Consider the following 18,110-nt stretch of genomic DNA (forward strand, 5'->3'; position numbering starts at 1 on the left):
GAAAAGGAGTTTCCTGTGATTTTCACAGTCCCTTTCTTTATCTTCACCAATTTTAAGTTAAAAAAACACCACATTAATTAAAGTTCATCTTTAAAATGCTCCTTAGTTTTGTCAATGTTCATTGGTCAGATGGACATAACCATCTGGATATAAAACTCATTAATGCCATTATCTTATGTAAATTTAACATAAATTTAAAGTAAAAAGAATGATCAAAATATGATTAGGGCGTAAAAAAGTTCAATAAAATATGACTGGGTAATTTTGGCTCCAGATTTATTTTAATGCAATATATCTCAATTATTCCTCAAATATATTAATGTATTTTATGATATACAGGGTGTTTCAAAAGTGATGGTCAATAATTTAAAGGTGAACTGCACAGACTATGATATGCAAAAGAAGCCTAGTAAACACGGGTCCTTAAGTGAATTGTTTTCGAGATATTGCACATTTCTAGTTGGGATTCACCACTGACTTGTTTGTTTAGGTTAGGTTATGCTCATTCTCTGCCTTTCCCCCTCTCTCAATGATCTGAGATGTAGTAGGCATACTAGTACTTGTCAAAGGATAGTCAACATGGAAGGAGGTCACAGCAACGAAGAGTACACGGACATGCACTTCATGTATGGTAAAGCCAACGGCAGCCCAACAGGTGCATTCATCAGGGTACATCAATGCCTTAGAGAACGTGGGCGCTTCACATATGCAGTATGGGCAGGTAGGCCCAGAAGCATAACACCTGATGCTGAGGAAAGGGTGTTAGAAGAATAGAACAAAAGCCAGGAATTTCAACAAGGAGGGTTGCTCTGCAAGAGCGTGTACTGAGTCACAGCAGTGTGTGGCAAATTTTACATTGCCAATTACTGTACCCCTTCCATATCCAGTGTGTACAAGGTCTCAGAAATAGAGACTACCCTCTCAGAGTGCTCCCGTAGTCAGTGGTGGATCTTAGCAGAAAATGCACATTATCTCAAAAACAGTTCATTTGCGGCCCAATATTCACTGGAACTTTTTTGCTTATTTTAGTTTGTACTTTTCACCTTTAAATTATTGACCATCATTTTTGAATCACGCTGTATAAAATCAATTTTTTTAATTAACAGCTAGGGGGCAAGTCTCCTGCTCACTTTGCTCACCCACACTTTTCTACGTAAAATGGTATACGGAGTAAGTCAAATCTTTTCTATGTTAAAGACACCTGTCGAAATGTACTGGTCAATATCTAATCAGGAAATGACCAATGTAATTATTTACTTGTGCGCAGCATCCTCAAGGTTGAATAAATATCACGGTAAAATAAATATCACATGGTGGCAAGAAAAACAATGGGAAAGCAGTGATTGACAAGTTGTGACTCCCATATTTCAACAAACAGACAGGAACAAAGCAGTGATTGGCAGATGCCACTGCTTTCCCCACCCACTCCTCCTAGGTTGATATGCTTAGGGTGTTTTTCCCCACATTTGCCACTGTTTTTAAATCAGGAACTCCTTTTCCCATTTTAAAACAGAATGGATGGAGGGATAAACACCCTACCTAAGCTAAGCCCCCCATCTCGATGACACAAAACAATCAGAAAAGGGAGTGCCATCACCTCTCGATTATTGCTGTCTTCTTCGCTTTCATCAAAGTACCTGCCAGTGTATACTATACTGGACTTCAGCCAATATCACTATGTAATTATTTTCCTGCGTTTACATAGGTCACTTAGGAAAAGGCCTTTTGCTTCAGGTTCTCATAATGCATGAGGAATATTGTTACATCCAAATGAGGACTGAAATATTTACAAATACTGTATACAATATTCATTAATATACAAAAAACGTTACAATGGAACATGAAATGTTAGACAGTGAATCATGTGCACGAGGTTGGTGAACATTATTATGGAGGCAGTTGTTAATAATTAATTGCATTTGTAGTGACGTAATTGCCTAACCCTCTTCTCTCAACGGCTCAAATAAATATCACTAGGAGGAAAAGTTTTTAATGTATAAATAGATTCTATTTCATTTTTAGAGCACAGATTACCTAAACATGGCGAACTTTACACTTTCTTTTTTTTTTTTTTTTTTTTTTTAAATTGCACCTTAATGGTGATGGCTTGTAGCCATCACCATTAAGTGTCATATTACACTAGGTTACCCTAGTGTAATATGACTATTTAATTTAATTATTAACATAGGCCAACTGCTAAATGAAGGAAACTAAGCTTTACAAATATTAGTAAAAGAAAATGCACAGCAAAAGAATAAAAGACCACACCATGTTAGTACTAACCAAAGGTGAAGATGGCCTTTCTTCCCCCAGTCTAGGGATAGGACCATGAAAAGAAAGGAAGGTTTTATTAGTAGAAATAGAAATAAATATATAATTTTAATAGTTTTATGTACTATAAGTATTTAATGGTAATAGAAGATGGTATATAAATTCTCACCTCGGGTAAATCTCAGAAACTCATGATGCTACAGGTGCAGTAGCTTTCGCACACAATAGATGGATCCATCTATTGTGTGAAAAGATCCATCGGATATTTGAAAAGCTAGATTGTAGCTTCGGCAATGTTAATTACAAACAGTTAATTCTATTAACTTCTGTTATAAGTTAACAGAATTAACCATATAACTATGATAAACAGGACAAATAAAGTCAATTGCAAAATTAGAAAGCATAAATGGTTTAGTAGAAATCCATAAGCATCAATAGTTTAGTAGAAATACATAACCATTATTCCTGAGACACTCACACGGTCCAAAGTCAAGGCCACCTAAATCATGAAATGTAACACCTTTGGACTAGATAAAATTCTGGGTATGCACTACCACCAACATAAAACATCTGGAAGACCTTGAAAATCAGATACATGCTCCTGCACCTACTGATGCTACCATAATGGGTGCAGGGGCATGCATCTGAGCCAAAATTTCTATGGTGACAAACAGCAACCATTATGAGTTTCGCCTCAAAAGGTACATGTGCATATGTCCATTCCGATATTCTGTGTCAGAGACTTGGTAATTTGGAATATCCTCTTTTCGATCTTCTCTGGCTTAAAATCTATCTACCTCATTGTGTCAAATTCATCTGTTGTCTCTACCATTCTCCAACTCCACTAACCACTTGGAGCTCTTTGACTTCCTCTCTTTGCAACTTGACTTTCTCCAGTTCAACATTCCTAACAGTGAGGTAAGTTACCTTGGTGATTTTGATGTTCACAACTCCAGCTGGCTTCCGTTTTCTAGTCCCACCGACACAGCTGGTCAAGATGCTGAGGTTTTTGCAATTACTAATGACCTTGCACAGACTACTCATTTACTTGATGATCTGAAGAAAACTCACCTGTGTGGTATTGTCAATTAGATCAATTAAATTTATTATAATCTCATTAATTTTTATTGTTAATCAATTAAATTGTATTCAAACTTTTTCTGACAGGATATCAGTTTTTGTTTGATTCGACCACTGCTCATCTTAGATGTCCGAATTATTTGCGGTATGATTCCTTTTGTTTCAAAGGTAGTACTTGTGCATATGCCCGTTCTGATGTTCAATGTCAGACACTGTAATTTGGAATCTTCTCTTTTTGATCTCTTTTGGCTTAAAATCTCTCTATCAATTCTGTCAAATTCATCTGTTGCCTCTATCATTCTCCCAACCCAACTAATCACTTGGAACTCTTTGAATTCCTCTCTGACTTTCTCAAGTTTTGTAACAGTGAGGAGCCGACCGGGCTAGCCGGGTGGGTAAAGTGCCTGCCTGGCAACCCGAAGGTCGCAGGTTCGAATCCTGCCTCGGGCTCGGATCAAAAGTACTGCAAAAACCTTGGGAGGTGCATTATGGCCACAGAAGCCGATGCGCCAACAACTACCAAAAAAAAAGAAAAAAGGGGGGGGGGGGAAGTAACAGTGAGGTAATTTTTCTTTGTGATTTTAATGTTCACAACTCCAGCCAGTTTCCATTTTCTGGTCAGATGGACTCAGCTGGTAGAGGTGCTCAGACTTTTGCAATTAATAATGACCTCGCACAGACTGTTCATTTACCTACCAAAATAACAAACAATCCTACTCACACAACCAACACACTTGATCTTCTTCTCACAAACAATCCTGCTAAGACCACTCACCTCAACACAGTTGAGGTGAGTGGTCTTCAAGGCACCTCAGATCACAACTTGGTGATGGTCTCTTCTCCAATGGAGCCACTCACACACACACACACACACACACACACACACACACACACACACACACACACACACACACACACACACACACACACACACACACACACACACACACACACTTTCTCAACCTCCTGTTGTTTGGCATTACAAGAATGCGAAATGGGATGATCTGTGAGATTTCTTTTATTCTTTTCCCTGGTCGGATTATTCTTGTAGTGATGGAATCCATTATTTCACACTCCACCTTAAAATCTCGTCCTCCATCTAAACCTTGGTTTTCCAATAAATGTGTTCCAATAAAAAAAAACTTGTTGACACTTAATGAAGATCACCATGACATTAAATTTTGCATGGGTCTCAGTTTCCCAATACATGTTGGAGGATAGCATATGTAAGTACAAGCAATTACCACCTTACACTCATAATGGATTTTTTAATAATCAAGCAGAGCAAGGCCCTAACACAGAACACACTGTAGTTTTTAATACACTTAAAGTATATATCTGGGATATATTCCAGACAGAACCTTGAACAAATATATATATATATATATACGCATTGATAAATTTCATAAATAATATATATAAATACATACACCACACTTCAGAATCTCAACAGAAGCACATCACTCATATGCAAGTAATATGCCCCATGTTTTAGTGATTGAAGAATAATACTATGTTTTGCTTTCTCCTATTTTGTCTAATCATTAAAGAATTTTAATAAAATACATTAATTAGCAAGACTGATTTTTTTTTTTTTTTTTTAATACAAAGATCAACATTTAAGGCTAAATTTTGATGGTTAATGAAAAATAAAACTGTGAGAACCAAATTTATTACAAATTTTTACGTTGCTAACGTTTGTGTCCTCACCATTACTGTTTTCATAAAGAGATGCATTTAATAAAATAAATTATTGTATATGAAAGCTCATACATGAGGCGTGATCAAAAAAGTTTGGGAGCAGAACTAATATTTGGACAATGCTTAAGAGTACTGGCTATTTGGATGTATCTCCTCCGAAGTAGTCTCCTCAACTCCATATACACCAATTCTAATGCTTCTGATACATATGGAAACATTCCTGACAGGCTTCTTTTGGAATTACTTCTCCAGTTGTTGCAAATCTGCAACTTTTCAAATTGGCTTTAAGTTTGGGAAGCTGTATATAAATATATATATATAAATTTTATAAATATATATATATTTTTCACTCTGCTGGTTTGCCATGCTACTGGCAAATATCCTATTTTAATTTAGCTTATTATAAGCAACATGTAGTGGATTGTGCTTTTCTGCTGCCACTGATGTTTAGCTTTCCTACTATTTTTCTTGTTTATTTTTAATAAATATTTTTATTAATTTCTGCGTATTTAATTTTTGGATTGATTGGATTATATTTACATGGGGGTAGCGTGACGATCTGCTAACGCTGCATTCGTACCGCCATCTATAGCCTAATTTGTTTCTATATATTTTCAGTTCAACTATTGTTTTGTCAATGGTGTGGTTTGGCCATGCGAGTACTAGGCTTTCTGTTTTATTATTTTTTGCTGCATAAGGACCACCGGTATGCAAATCTATTGCATTGGTGGTTTGATCTTAGTATCATTCCGTTGTTGCATGAATTTGTTTAGCGTTCGAAATTGCAGTGATTCCCTGACTATTATTGGCCTCATGGTCCTCTGTCGAGATGGGGCATAATGGTCAGTCTATTTTATTTCATTTTATTAATTGGTCATGTAGCATTAATTTCATTTTATTAATTGGTCATGTTAGTCTACGTTAGTCTACATAATTTGGAAACAGGTGCCTTCAGGGGATGCCGCTAAATTTCTTTTAATTGGCTTAATTTTCTAAATTATTTTAATAATGTTGCTTCAACACTACCCTCTTCTTCTTATCTCCCCCCATATATATATTTTTTGTTATGGTTATGTTATTTTATTTGGTTAAGTTATTTTTCATTCTATTGGTTTGCCATGCTACTGGCAAATATCCTATTTTAATTTAGCTTATTATAAGCAACATGTAGTGGATTGTGCTTTTCTGCCGCCACTGATGTTAGCTTTCCTATTATTTTTCTTGTTTATTTTTAATATATATTTTTATTAATTTCTGCCTATTTAATTTTTGGATTAATTATATATATATCACAGGGAACTAAATTTAGTAAATACTAAATTTAGAACAGGGAACCACAGTGTAAGGAGTGTTTCAAGAAATTCTTGAATGGAAAGCCCTAAGTGTGCAGGAACATTATCATAATCCAATCCAATTCTCCGAAGCCCACTTTTCTGGTCACTTTCTCCAAACAGTGAAAAATTGCCGTAGAATAGTCTTGTAGTATTCCCAGTTTTCTATTTGACCATGTGGGGAAAATTCATAATGCACAATGCCCTGTGAGTTAACAAATATGATAAGCATGATCTTCACATTTGATCGAGACTGTCTTGCTTCTCTGGGCCTTGGAGAAGACTGGGCCTTTGTTTCCAGTCATAGCCATACACTAATAATTTTTCACCAGTAATAATGGAATAAACAAAGTGTAAGTCAACAGAATGCACACCGATGATGATCCTGACAAGTGAAGACTCACCGCTCTCACTGATCATCAGTGAGCATGTGAAACACAAACTTGGCTGAGATGCATCACACTTCCAAATAAAAATTTCCAAGTTAAAATTTGCACACTTCAAAATTAAAATTGAGTAACATGCCCCATAAGAAATACCAATTTCCTTAGCATCTTCCTGGATAACTAAATGTTGATCACTACTGATGAAATCAAGAACATCAATGACTGAATCAGTGGTTTTTAAAGTTGAAGGGCAGCTAAAGCAAGGATCACAATGGACAAGCGTCTCTTTTAACTTTTGTAACCAATGAAAAGTCGTCAAATGACACATGGTGTCTTTACCAAAAGCTGTTAATTTCATAGGTTTCTGCTTCAGTAAAAATCAGTGAATTTTGAAAGGCAAAAAAGACATAAAACAACTTTATTCAACGCACACTAATTCAACACTGACTGCAAATAAGCATGTGATTCACTCATTACCACATCTAAATGTCTAGTTGCCAACAATATTGCGAGAAACTTGTTTCAGCAGAAATTTCAAGATACAAAGTCAGTCCCCAAACTTTTTCATCACATGCTGTAAAGGATTTCAAAAATGGCATTAAATTCTAAGTAATAAATTAGAAAATTTATAAATAAAGTTGAATAAAACAATATTAAATATAATATAAAATTCAACAGAGTTAGTTTTTACTGTACCGATCTCAAAGCTGTATTCGGTTTACAAATTGAAGTGTAATCCAATAGTTATGTTAAAATACACACACACACACACACACACACACACACACACACACACACACACACACACACACACACACACACACACACACACACACACACACACACACACAGCCTTCACTATCAGGAATTTTGGTGTGATTTGCCTGATGTCATAGGAATGTTTCTATAACATTTTTTTTTTTACTATAAACAGTATTGTGGTCTAACTGTTAAATTAGAAGTAGAGCATTTACTATAGTTTAAAAGTTACTATAATCAATAACAGGAAATGGTAGTTCATGAATAGTGTCACAGTTATACATATAGAATTTTACTGCAATATATCTTTAAAAAAAAAAAAAGACTTCAGAATATTATAAATACTATCAAATTCATTAAACAGTGGACATTACTTATTATGATAATTTTGGGACTCAGAAAAGCTGATAAAAATAACCGAAGAAACAAGAATACAGTTGTTTAGCACTGTTTGTTAATACAGAGTGGAAAAAGTGTACATAAAAAGGTGTGTCAGTGGAGAGAAATAAAATATTAAAATCAAGCAATATAAAATATTTAATTTGAACACCCACTATTTCTTCCAGAATGTCATCAATAAAAATGAAACTGTCATAATGTTTCTGAAAATGAATACAAACTGTTAAAAACATATAAAGAAAATATTAAAATCAAGAATTAGAAAAGAGTTAATGCTCTGCTGTGAGACAAACAGGAGTACAGATGTAATAGTTTCTTTTTTGGAGTGCTGATACTGACAACCATAAGAAAGGTACGAAACAACAGCAGTAACTAGGCATATGACATGTCAGAGTTCAAGAACATTCAGGAGATTATATAATCACTTCCACTGCACATGCACAAACTGCAATAAAGCAAAAAAGTGATAACAAACTGAAGTGCTCATTATACAGGGTCATAGAAAAAAATGGCCATGATTTCCTGATAAAATAACAAAGGGAAATACATCAATCAACTGATTTATTTGTTAATATCTCAGGAATATCTCAAGTTTTACTTCATACCTTAGTATGAGCACCATTCCTTGCTCGGCAAACATCCCAGCGGTAGTCAATCTCTGTCCATGTGCGCTCAATCATTTCCAGCATAAAGGTTGCTATTGCAGTTGTGATCCTCTCTCTTAAAACCCACAGATCGTGAATCTTTTCTACGTAGATTATGTTCTTTAGGTAGCCCTACAAGAAAAAGTCTAATGGTGTCAGGTCAGTACTTCTTGGTGGCCACGATCCAACGATCAGCAAAACTGTCATTCAGAGCATTCTGCATATTATGGCTGAAAATGAGGCGGTGCGCCATCTTCCTAAAAAATCACAGAAACTCCTTTCTATCTTTCAATATCTTCAACCTGAGGGAAAACAAAGCCTAAGCATATCCAAATAAATGTTGCCTTTCCTTTCAGCTGTCCTTTCAGCAAACATAAATGGACTAGCAAGCGATCGGGGATTAATACACACCACACCACATGTTTATTTTACCAGTATCACATACATACTCTTGAACTTCATTTTCTTGCTGTGACTCCCAAATTCTGCAATTGTGACGATTAACACACCCATTTATGTGGAAGGTTGCTTTGTCACTAAATGCATTTTAAATAACTTTCATCATTATCAATCTCATTTAACATGGCACTAGCAAATTCATTACATCTGGGATAGTCTTCAGATTTAATTTCATGTTTGAGTTGAATCTTGTATGCATGCAGTTTCAGTCATTTATGAAGCACATTCTGAACAGTGGTCTTTGAAATGCCAAGCTCCAGGCTGTGACAAGCAATGGATTTCTTCAGACTATGTAAGCAAGACTGTCTCAAGCACCCCACATTCTCTTCAGACATTGGTGGTTGGCCCGTTTCCTTAAACTAATTAAACCTACGTATTATAGTCCTGTCTGTTGGCACATCTTGTCTGTAAGTACGTCGGCATTGACATTGCACTGTTATGACAGATTTAAATTCACCATACCATAACACACTGCACTTTCTGTTGCATGGTCGGCATCTTACTGACACTGACTGAGGCAGTGCACATAGGAGTCATTCTGCACACACTCACGGCACAGCCAAGGTCATTGTTGAGGTGTCAGATAAAACTTAGTGAGTTACCACTAAGTTTTATTAACCAAAATTTATTATAGTTTAACCAAACTGACTCACACACTAGTAAGACTTTTGTGGATTTATTGGATGATTGTTTTCTGCAGCAGCATGTTCGAAAGGCAACCAGAGAGGGTAACACTCTTGATCTGGTTATCAGCAGTGATCATTCGTTATCAAGAATTTACAGATAAACGAACCACTAGGTGGCAGTTGTCCAGTGTACTGATGTGGGATTTACTTAAAGATATAATTACCATCAGGAGTAAAGGAAAGGGTTTTTGCTTCCGAAAAGGTGAGTATAGTGGTCTCAGACAGTTTTTAAATTCTGTACAGTGGGATAAACTGACGATGTTACCAACAGTAAATTCTAAGTGGAAAGCATTCAAGGAGTTAATTGTGGAAGCTACTAAACATTTCATACCTATTAAGAAATATTGTTCAAGGTTTAGGCCTAAATGGTTATCAAATGAACTAATGAGACTCGTGACAGAGAAGAAAAATTAATGTGATGCATATAAATTATCAAGCGACTCAGAAGCCCATGGCAGATTATGAGAAATCTTTGGCAAAGGATGCAAAGAAAAACAGCAAGGATTTCTTTACTTATATAAACTATAAAAGGAAGGGGATGAATCTGATTGGCCCACTTGATATTGATGGTTCGACTGTTGATGAACCTGCTCAGATAACAAACAAACTGAATGAGTATTTTACATCTACATTCACACATGAGGAGTTATTAAGGTTTGGAAATGGCAGAAAGTTATCAAATTGTAGCATTTTTAATGATTTTGTAATAACTGAGAGCAAAGTGGAGAAGAAATTGCTGAAGTTAAACATAAGAAAGATACCTGAGGTGGATGGGATCTATCCAGTTATATTAAAGGAGGCAGCAAAGCAACTAAGTAAAACCTTAGCCATAATTATGAGAGTATCCTTGGCTCAGGGGAGGTCCCCACGGATTGGAGATGTGCAAATGTATTCCCAATTCACAAAGGGGGATCGAAGGGTGACACGAGTAATTACAGACCAGTTACTTTAACTTCTGTTCCAGGTAAAATACTGGTTAAAGATGCATTGCAGGATCATCTAGACAAGACTGCAGCAATAATTCAGACACAACATGGGTTTGTTAAGGGAAAGTCTTGTCTGATAAATTTGATAGGATATTATGATGTGGTTACATAGGAACTGGATGCAAAAAATAATTTTGATATCATATACAGGTGACCCCAGCTTAATGCTGATAATTCATTCTGGAAAAACAGAGCGCTAAGTGAATCCGCGCTAAGCGAGCGCCACATTCCCATAAACCAAACACGGAGGATGCGGAAAGGTCAGGGAATGACCACCACATATCCCGGAGTAATATGGCCTTAGTTGCTAATGCTCCTAAAAACCAAATAACAACAACAACATTCCCATAAGGTAACATATGTATTTGTGAGTTGCTGTCGGTGTCATAGGATATTTCCAAATCAATAATAAATGGTAGTGAAAAGATGCACAAATGTCGGTCAAAATATTTAATATTCAAATATTTGTACATATAAAACATCCTGCATTACATATATATATAATTATGTGGTAACTATTTATGTATCAAAATTAAACTTAAAATTCCAATTAAAATCATGAATTTAATTGATCTAAATTGACTTAATTTAATTGATAAATTTAATCATGAAAAATGTGTTGATTTTGGGTTGAACTTTGGCCATCTTCCAGATAAACTAAAAGGGGTATTAATTTTAAATTCCCCGCAGCGTTACCACCCAACAATAAAGTCAACCGATTCTTCGCCGCTTTGAAACCTGGCATGTTTTTTTCTTCTTTCAATATGAAACTTCTTTTAGGCATTCATTTCCGCAAAAGTCCTGCTTCATCTACGTTAAAAACTTGTTGAGAAGTAATAACACATAATACCCCTCTTCAATAATTTTAACAAGTTCTTTTTTGAAAGTTTCGGCTCCTTGATCTGCACTTGCGACTTCGCCCTGGATTTTAAATCTATTCAACCAGCCCTTACTAGTTTTAAATGGTTCCACTTTTTTTTAGGTGAGTTTTCTTCAGATCATTATATTGGCTAATCTCTCTCTCTCTCTTTTTTTATAATATTTAACTTAACTGAATTCTGAATTGGATATTATCTTCAATAAAATTAGTTACGGTCTTTCCATTTCAATCCTAATAGCCGGCCTAGCCCTAGTTGCTTGCAGTGGAACAGCTATCTTTCCCACTGCTAAAATTAATTCTTTATTTTTTTTATAATTGTTCTTACAGTTAAACTTGCAAGTCTAAATTACGGCACACATCCACTTGTCTTTGATTGGAATCTATTCGCTTCAAAATGTCTAATTGAATTTTCAAATTCAGTCTTTTTCTTACATTTATAGTCTTCATACTGCGCCCAGACGTTGTTGCTTTTTCATTCTTATCGGCCATTATTAACTCTTCGAAAATGTAACTGCGTTGGTTGCATTAATTATGATACAATCTTCAAGTAAACTGTCCGTTACGCACAATGTCTAATACTGTACTGAGTGATGACTAGACTTCGGATAAATGCATATAACGCAAATATTACAAGCAATATACTTGATCATTTTTTAAAATGTTGATCTCGGAATTACGTAACAAGTCACTGTACTGCAATTAAATTAGCGTGCAAGAAAATTTCACTGAGCGTGGGAAAATTTCTCAAGTCGGCGTGGGAAATGTTTTAATGCTGTTTTGCTATTCATTTTCAAGCTATTGACTCCATCAAATGAAACGATTTCGTTAAATATGCCAAAAATACAATCTGTAAAAGAGCATTACAGTGATCTGTGACAGCGTTATAGTCAGATAAGGGTTATAATATAAGAACAGTGTTATAGCGAATCGCGTAAAGTGAACCGCATTATAACGGGGGGGGGGGGCGCTGTATTTGGATTTCAGGAAAGCTTTTGACACTGTTGCGCATGGAAGACTATTGTACAAATTGGAGCAGAATGGTATTAAGGATAAGTTGCTACAATGGATAAAAGAATGGTTGAGTGGAAGAAGACAGAGGATGGTAATCAATGGGTGCTGCTCTTCATGGACTAATGTTGTGGAGTCCCACAGGGTTCAGTGTTGGGTCCACTGTTGTTTTGTATATTTATCAATGATATTGATGAAGGTATATCAGGCTTACTGTCGAAGTTTGCAGATGATACAAAGGTTGGCAGGGTTAATGACAGTAATGGCAGTGTGCTACTGCAACAGGATCTAGATAATTTGGGCAGATGGGCTAAGAAGTGGCAACTGAAGTTTAACCTTGACAAATGCAAAGTACTGCATATGGGTAGAAGTAACCCCAGAGAAATGTACCAACTGTGTGGTACTACACTTAAGGTGGTAGAAAATGAAAAAGACCTGGGAGTAATTGTGCAGTCAGATATGAAGTTTTCATATCTGACTGCACCAGCAAATACCTGTTTTTCACTAGATAAGTACCTCATGAAGGTATTGATCCAGCTGACCTACGAATTTCTCAAAACTATCATCCTCGAGTAAACACAGAGGTACTTTATTCCAGTAATTAAATTTGCTGGCTAAAATAAAACTTTCTGTGATCCAGTCTACAACTCTTTTATGGTAATTAGTCCATAGGTTTAGTACCATTTATAATTGTGAAAATTTCACCTTTCTCATGGTCTTATAGTCGTCAATCCCCTAACATGTTTGCTGCCACTAAGACATATACATCAAGCAATGTACCATGACACATATGTGGTAATTCTTAGGCAGTCAATAAACAAAACTAAAAGGCACATGAAATTAACAATTGCTCAATTTTGTCATGCTGATTGAATTCTACTCTATTCGAAGCAGCACCTCACTTTTGTTTATAGACTTGATACACAGTTTTATTTGCTCTTTACTTGTGTTCAGATTAATTCATGTACATGGAATAAAAACTTCTGACAAAGTTTTGTTTGTTCTAAATTACAGTTCAGTCCAATGGTATCGATTCACTTTTAGCTATGAACTGCAGACTTTTCCTTTACAACCATTATTTGTTTTTATGCAAATATTAGAGTTTCCCCTTAATGTTCCAAAAATACAGCACATGCAATACACTCTGTTAAATACGGGAAGCAGCAAACATGTTAGGTTATCTGGCAACGAAAACTCAATGGTCCAAATATTCAACATCTTTTCCTCATATTTGATCCATGAAGCTGTTGCGGACATTCTCTTGGGTACAGCAAGTTAGGGCTTGCTCCATAGGAGTCGAAAACGCTGCCAGAACTGATATTCAAGTGAAACTTGAATTAAGTGGACCGAATTCCAGTGAAGAAAAGTCATTTTCTGACAACCAAATCATCTGCTTGCATTCACAAATGGTAGAACTGATAGTAATCCTGAATATAACACTATTTGCAAGTCTTGAAATATAGCACCTAGTAGATGACTAACCAGGTGTGAAGCAACATAAGCAGGGGTCGACGTGTGACATCCACACCACACAGAGGAATGCCACCCCTCTGTGATACCAGGATCTCATCAACTGGTGCAATACCACTACTTTGCTTATTGAAAACATGAAGTGGTAAAACCCAGGTTTAGTCCCTGGAGCAAAGATCTGGCAACCCCTTATTTCTTCCATCATGTAGCATTATTGAAGTCTTTTGAGGTTATGATGGACATCATGGTGAGATCCAATCTTCCTTACATTTTGAGGGTACAGCTCTAAAACAGTGTTCACAAACCAGCCGCTAGATAGTCCACCACACCGAACCTATTGGTAACTCTCTAGGAGGCATGCCAAATCAGCTATTGTATAATCCTGCTGCCTCTACTCTGTAGATAGTGACTGGAGGGAGTCCGTGTAGCATGTATGCGGGAGGGAGCATTGTTGAGGCCAAGTTACGTCATGGAGTTGGGTATATTCTTGCTGGGTGTATGGCATATCCAAAAATTCATTACTTACATGTCCCCCCCCCCACCATCATCATCACTGAATGCATCATGAACAGTCAAACTAACAGAAAAAAATCATATGCGAAAAAATCTAAACCCCCCAAACACTTCCTTATTCATTTCACAAATACATGTAGTCTCAATTCCAATCTCAATGATATTCATTTCCATTTAGTCTGCCAAGTCACACTTACTTTTTCTGACAGAATCCCAATTATCAGGTGATTCAACTGCTGCTCATCTCAGTTGTCCTAATTATTTGCTGTACAATTCCGTTTGCTTCAAAGGTGGTACTTGTGCATATGTCCACTCTGATATTCTCTGAATTAGTAATTTGGAATACTTTCTTTACAATCTTCTCTGGCTTATCTCTCTACCCCACTCTATGAAATTCATCTGTTACCTCTGTTGATTTCCCAATTCCACTAATTACTTGGAACTCTTTGACTTCCTCTCCATGACTTTCTCTTGTCCAACTTTCCTAACAGTGATGTAATATTCCTTGGCAATTTTGATGTTCCCAACTCCAGCTGGCTTCAGTTTTCTAGCCACACAGAAATACCTGTTGAGATGCTAAGGCTTTTGCAATTACTACTGACCTCACACACCTTGTTGATTTACCTACCAGAATACTGGAAAATCCAAACCACACAACCAACACTCTTGACTTGTTTTTCTCACAAACAACCTTTCCAAGTACACAGCACCCAAAACACCCCACATCACAACTTAGTGATGTTCAATTCTCCTATGGAGCCTTTCTCTAGTGACCATTCTTAGCCTCGTGTTTCTGAAATTACAAGAATGCAAAATGGGATGAACTGAGAGTTTTTTCTTCTTCTTTTCCTTAGATTACTCTTTCAAATAACATGAATTTAAGGGAAAAATGGGGAGAAATAATAAAAGAAAAATATGAAAATTTATTTGTAAAATAAGGCAAAATAGAAGGTTCCTTGACAAAATAATGATTATATTTTATATGATATATCAAAATAGAATATTAATTTAATTAACTTAACAGAATTAAGTTCTTTATATATTTATTTCCAATCCAAAAATAGACACACTCAGACCTGCTCTGAAGGTGCTCCACTTGCACTTGGAAATTGTCCACTTGTTCTTGAAGCTCATCATTAGTCCTTTGTAGCTTACGTATATTATTAGTGGCACTATCAACCTAGCATTAAAAAAATAAAATAAGATATAATCATAAGGAAGTATTGGAGACTTAAATTTTTTCTTAACTATACAGTGATCACTTAAGTTCAACTGAAATATCCCATTAGGTAAATTATATGTGAATAACACATTACCCTATTACTTCAAAATTCCTATGAGTAATAGTGTCCAAAAAATCAACTTCGTCTAATTTCATAAATGTCATTTTAACCAAATAAAAATATTTTTCTTGTATTGCATGGCCAGACAGAATAAATTTAAATTAAATGAATTTAAAAAAAAAAAAAAAAAAAAACATGGGGAGAAATATAAAATGAAAATAGGAATATTTATTTGAAAAAATAAGGCAAAATAGAAGCTTCCCTGACAAAATAATAGTAAAGGTAAAACACAACATTTCATTATAAACATGAATAAAATATCCATATCTATAAAAAAAAATTACAGGGAAATAAGAGTCAAATATATCTGAGAAAATAAAGAGAATATTTCCTTTTAATGAGATTCAAGTTTTATGAAAGCATCTCAAGAGCCAACATATAAAGCCAAAAAATAGTGAAGTTTAAACACCAGTGTACTGAATAGTACAGCAGCTATATGTTAAAACAGTTAAACGTTTTAACAATAAAATTCAGTTATAATATATACTATACATTATACAATATTCTGTTTTTTTTTTATTTGAGGGAAGAAACATTATTCAAACTGTGTAAATGCAAAACACCCTTGGAATGGTGTTTTGCATCATTCCAAGGTGCACTACGCAAAATAATTAAATTTATACAAATAGTATGCTTTAACCTCAGGGGCTCACATCTGGTGAGTATGGGGGGGGGGGGGACAGTTACACTCCCGGTGAATCTGAAGTATCTATATAATATGCTGTTTCTATGCTTTTGCCTTCAGCTTGCTAACTCTAAATTTTTAGACCTCAAAATCTATTAGAGCAATTCAAGGGAGATTGAGGTCTACTGCTATCCTTATTCCTCCTCCTATTCGCCTTAATTCTGGCATAAGCCTTTCCTTTTCACTACATAATAAATTGCACTAATTAATAGTTGGTACTCACTTTTATTATTATTCTTGATTCACTTCCATTATTTTTATTATTAATTTTCACTGCTAACTGTCAGGCTTGCAGTTATTCTGCCAGTTTCCTACTAAATTTAACGTATATTGCATTATTATATTAGAGAACAGAAACTATATTGAAAATATATATTCTCAGTATATTTGGACCTAGACAAACTAGCAAATGGCAAACAGAAACAGACAGCTTCAGCCAATTAATGATAGGATATATAGAGCAGAGCTCTATATATCCTATCATTCACTATAGCCCTATATCCTATCATTCACTATAGACCTCACTATAGCCCTATTTAACGTTCCATTCAATATATCCAATAATCAATAATTTTCTACATCATTTTAATTTTACTATTGTATTATAATCTATGTGTTTATTTATAGGATACAACAATGAAATCCAACTTAGGTTACCTAAATACTTGGCATTATGGCCTCATAGGTATATATTTTTTCACCCCTAATACTTATATCCCAAATTCTTTTTAAATTTCATCAGTTATATAGTTACCTTTGGTATTCAGTTTAATAAATCATATAATATATATATTATTATTAGCCATATGGTGCAAGGAAGCCTGAGGCTAATGCTGCACCAGCTAAAAAAAAAAAAAAATTCTGAATTACCCTGAGAGAGAGAGAGAGAGAGAGGGTGAGAGTGAGGTGTGTGTGTGTGTGTGTGTCAGAAGTAGAAGGGAATCACCAAGAAAGAGAAGAATGATGATATCCAGCTCAGGACCCTGGATGTGCCAAGCCCATACTCACCAGATGTGAGCCCCTGGGGTTAATATATATATATATATATATATATATATATATATGCAGGAATGTAATAATGTTAAATTGTAAAAATGCAGAAGCCTTTCTGTAGTTTAAAATACCTGAAGCAATCCAAGAACGAACCAGACCCTAGGTAACAATGGTTAAACATAAATATTAAATTCAATAAAAAAATATATACATAATTAGCCCACCATGGGAAAAGATACTTTGCAAGAGACTTTGTCGAGGTCTAAACCCCTACAAAATACCTAACCCATGGCTGGCAGAGCCATCAGTTCCTGTTTTCATCTGCCTGTATAACTAGGACCAAAAGATGTCGAAATGGACACATTAGTTAGGTATTAAAATAAAATAATATAATAAACTAAAAATTAAGTAACTTATTAATATATATATATGAGGTGTTTAGTATGCTGATAATCATTATATATGGAATTTTATGGGCTAGTGGTATTGCAGTGGCAATATATACGCTATGTCATA

At 35.3% G+C, this 18,110-nt stretch overlaps 1 protein-coding gene across 8 annotated transcripts in view; it reads right to left on the reverse strand.

The window, feature by feature from the left end:
* Window positions 1-18,110, reverse strand: part of LOC150079127 (coiled-coil domain-containing protein 102A) — a 267,304-nt gene that overhangs the window by 18,883 nt on the left and 230,311 nt on the right. For 7 of the 8 annotated variants that reach the window (XM_090383724.1, XM_090383725.1, XM_090383722.1 and 4 more), the window contains 2 exons: window positions 15,650-15,753; window positions 2,284-2,314 (listed from right to left, as the gene is read on the reverse strand). In XM_090383724.1, the coding sequence (XP_090239850.1) occupies window positions 2,284-2,314; window positions 15,650-15,753 (135 nt within the window). The remainder of the gene's footprint in view (window positions 1-2,283; window positions 2,315-15,649; window positions 15,754-18,110) is intronic. The other variant, XM_090383720.1, reaches the window with a different exon arrangement.

Source organism: Mastigoproctus giganteus, chromosome 10 (assembly GCF_048544385.1).
Source record: "Mastigoproctus giganteus isolate SK-2022 chromosome 10, ASM4854438v1, whole genome shotgun sequence".
In the NCBI taxonomy this organism is placed as follows: Eukaryota; Metazoa; Arthropoda; class Arachnida; order Uropygi; family Thelyphonidae; genus Mastigoproctus; species Mastigoproctus giganteus.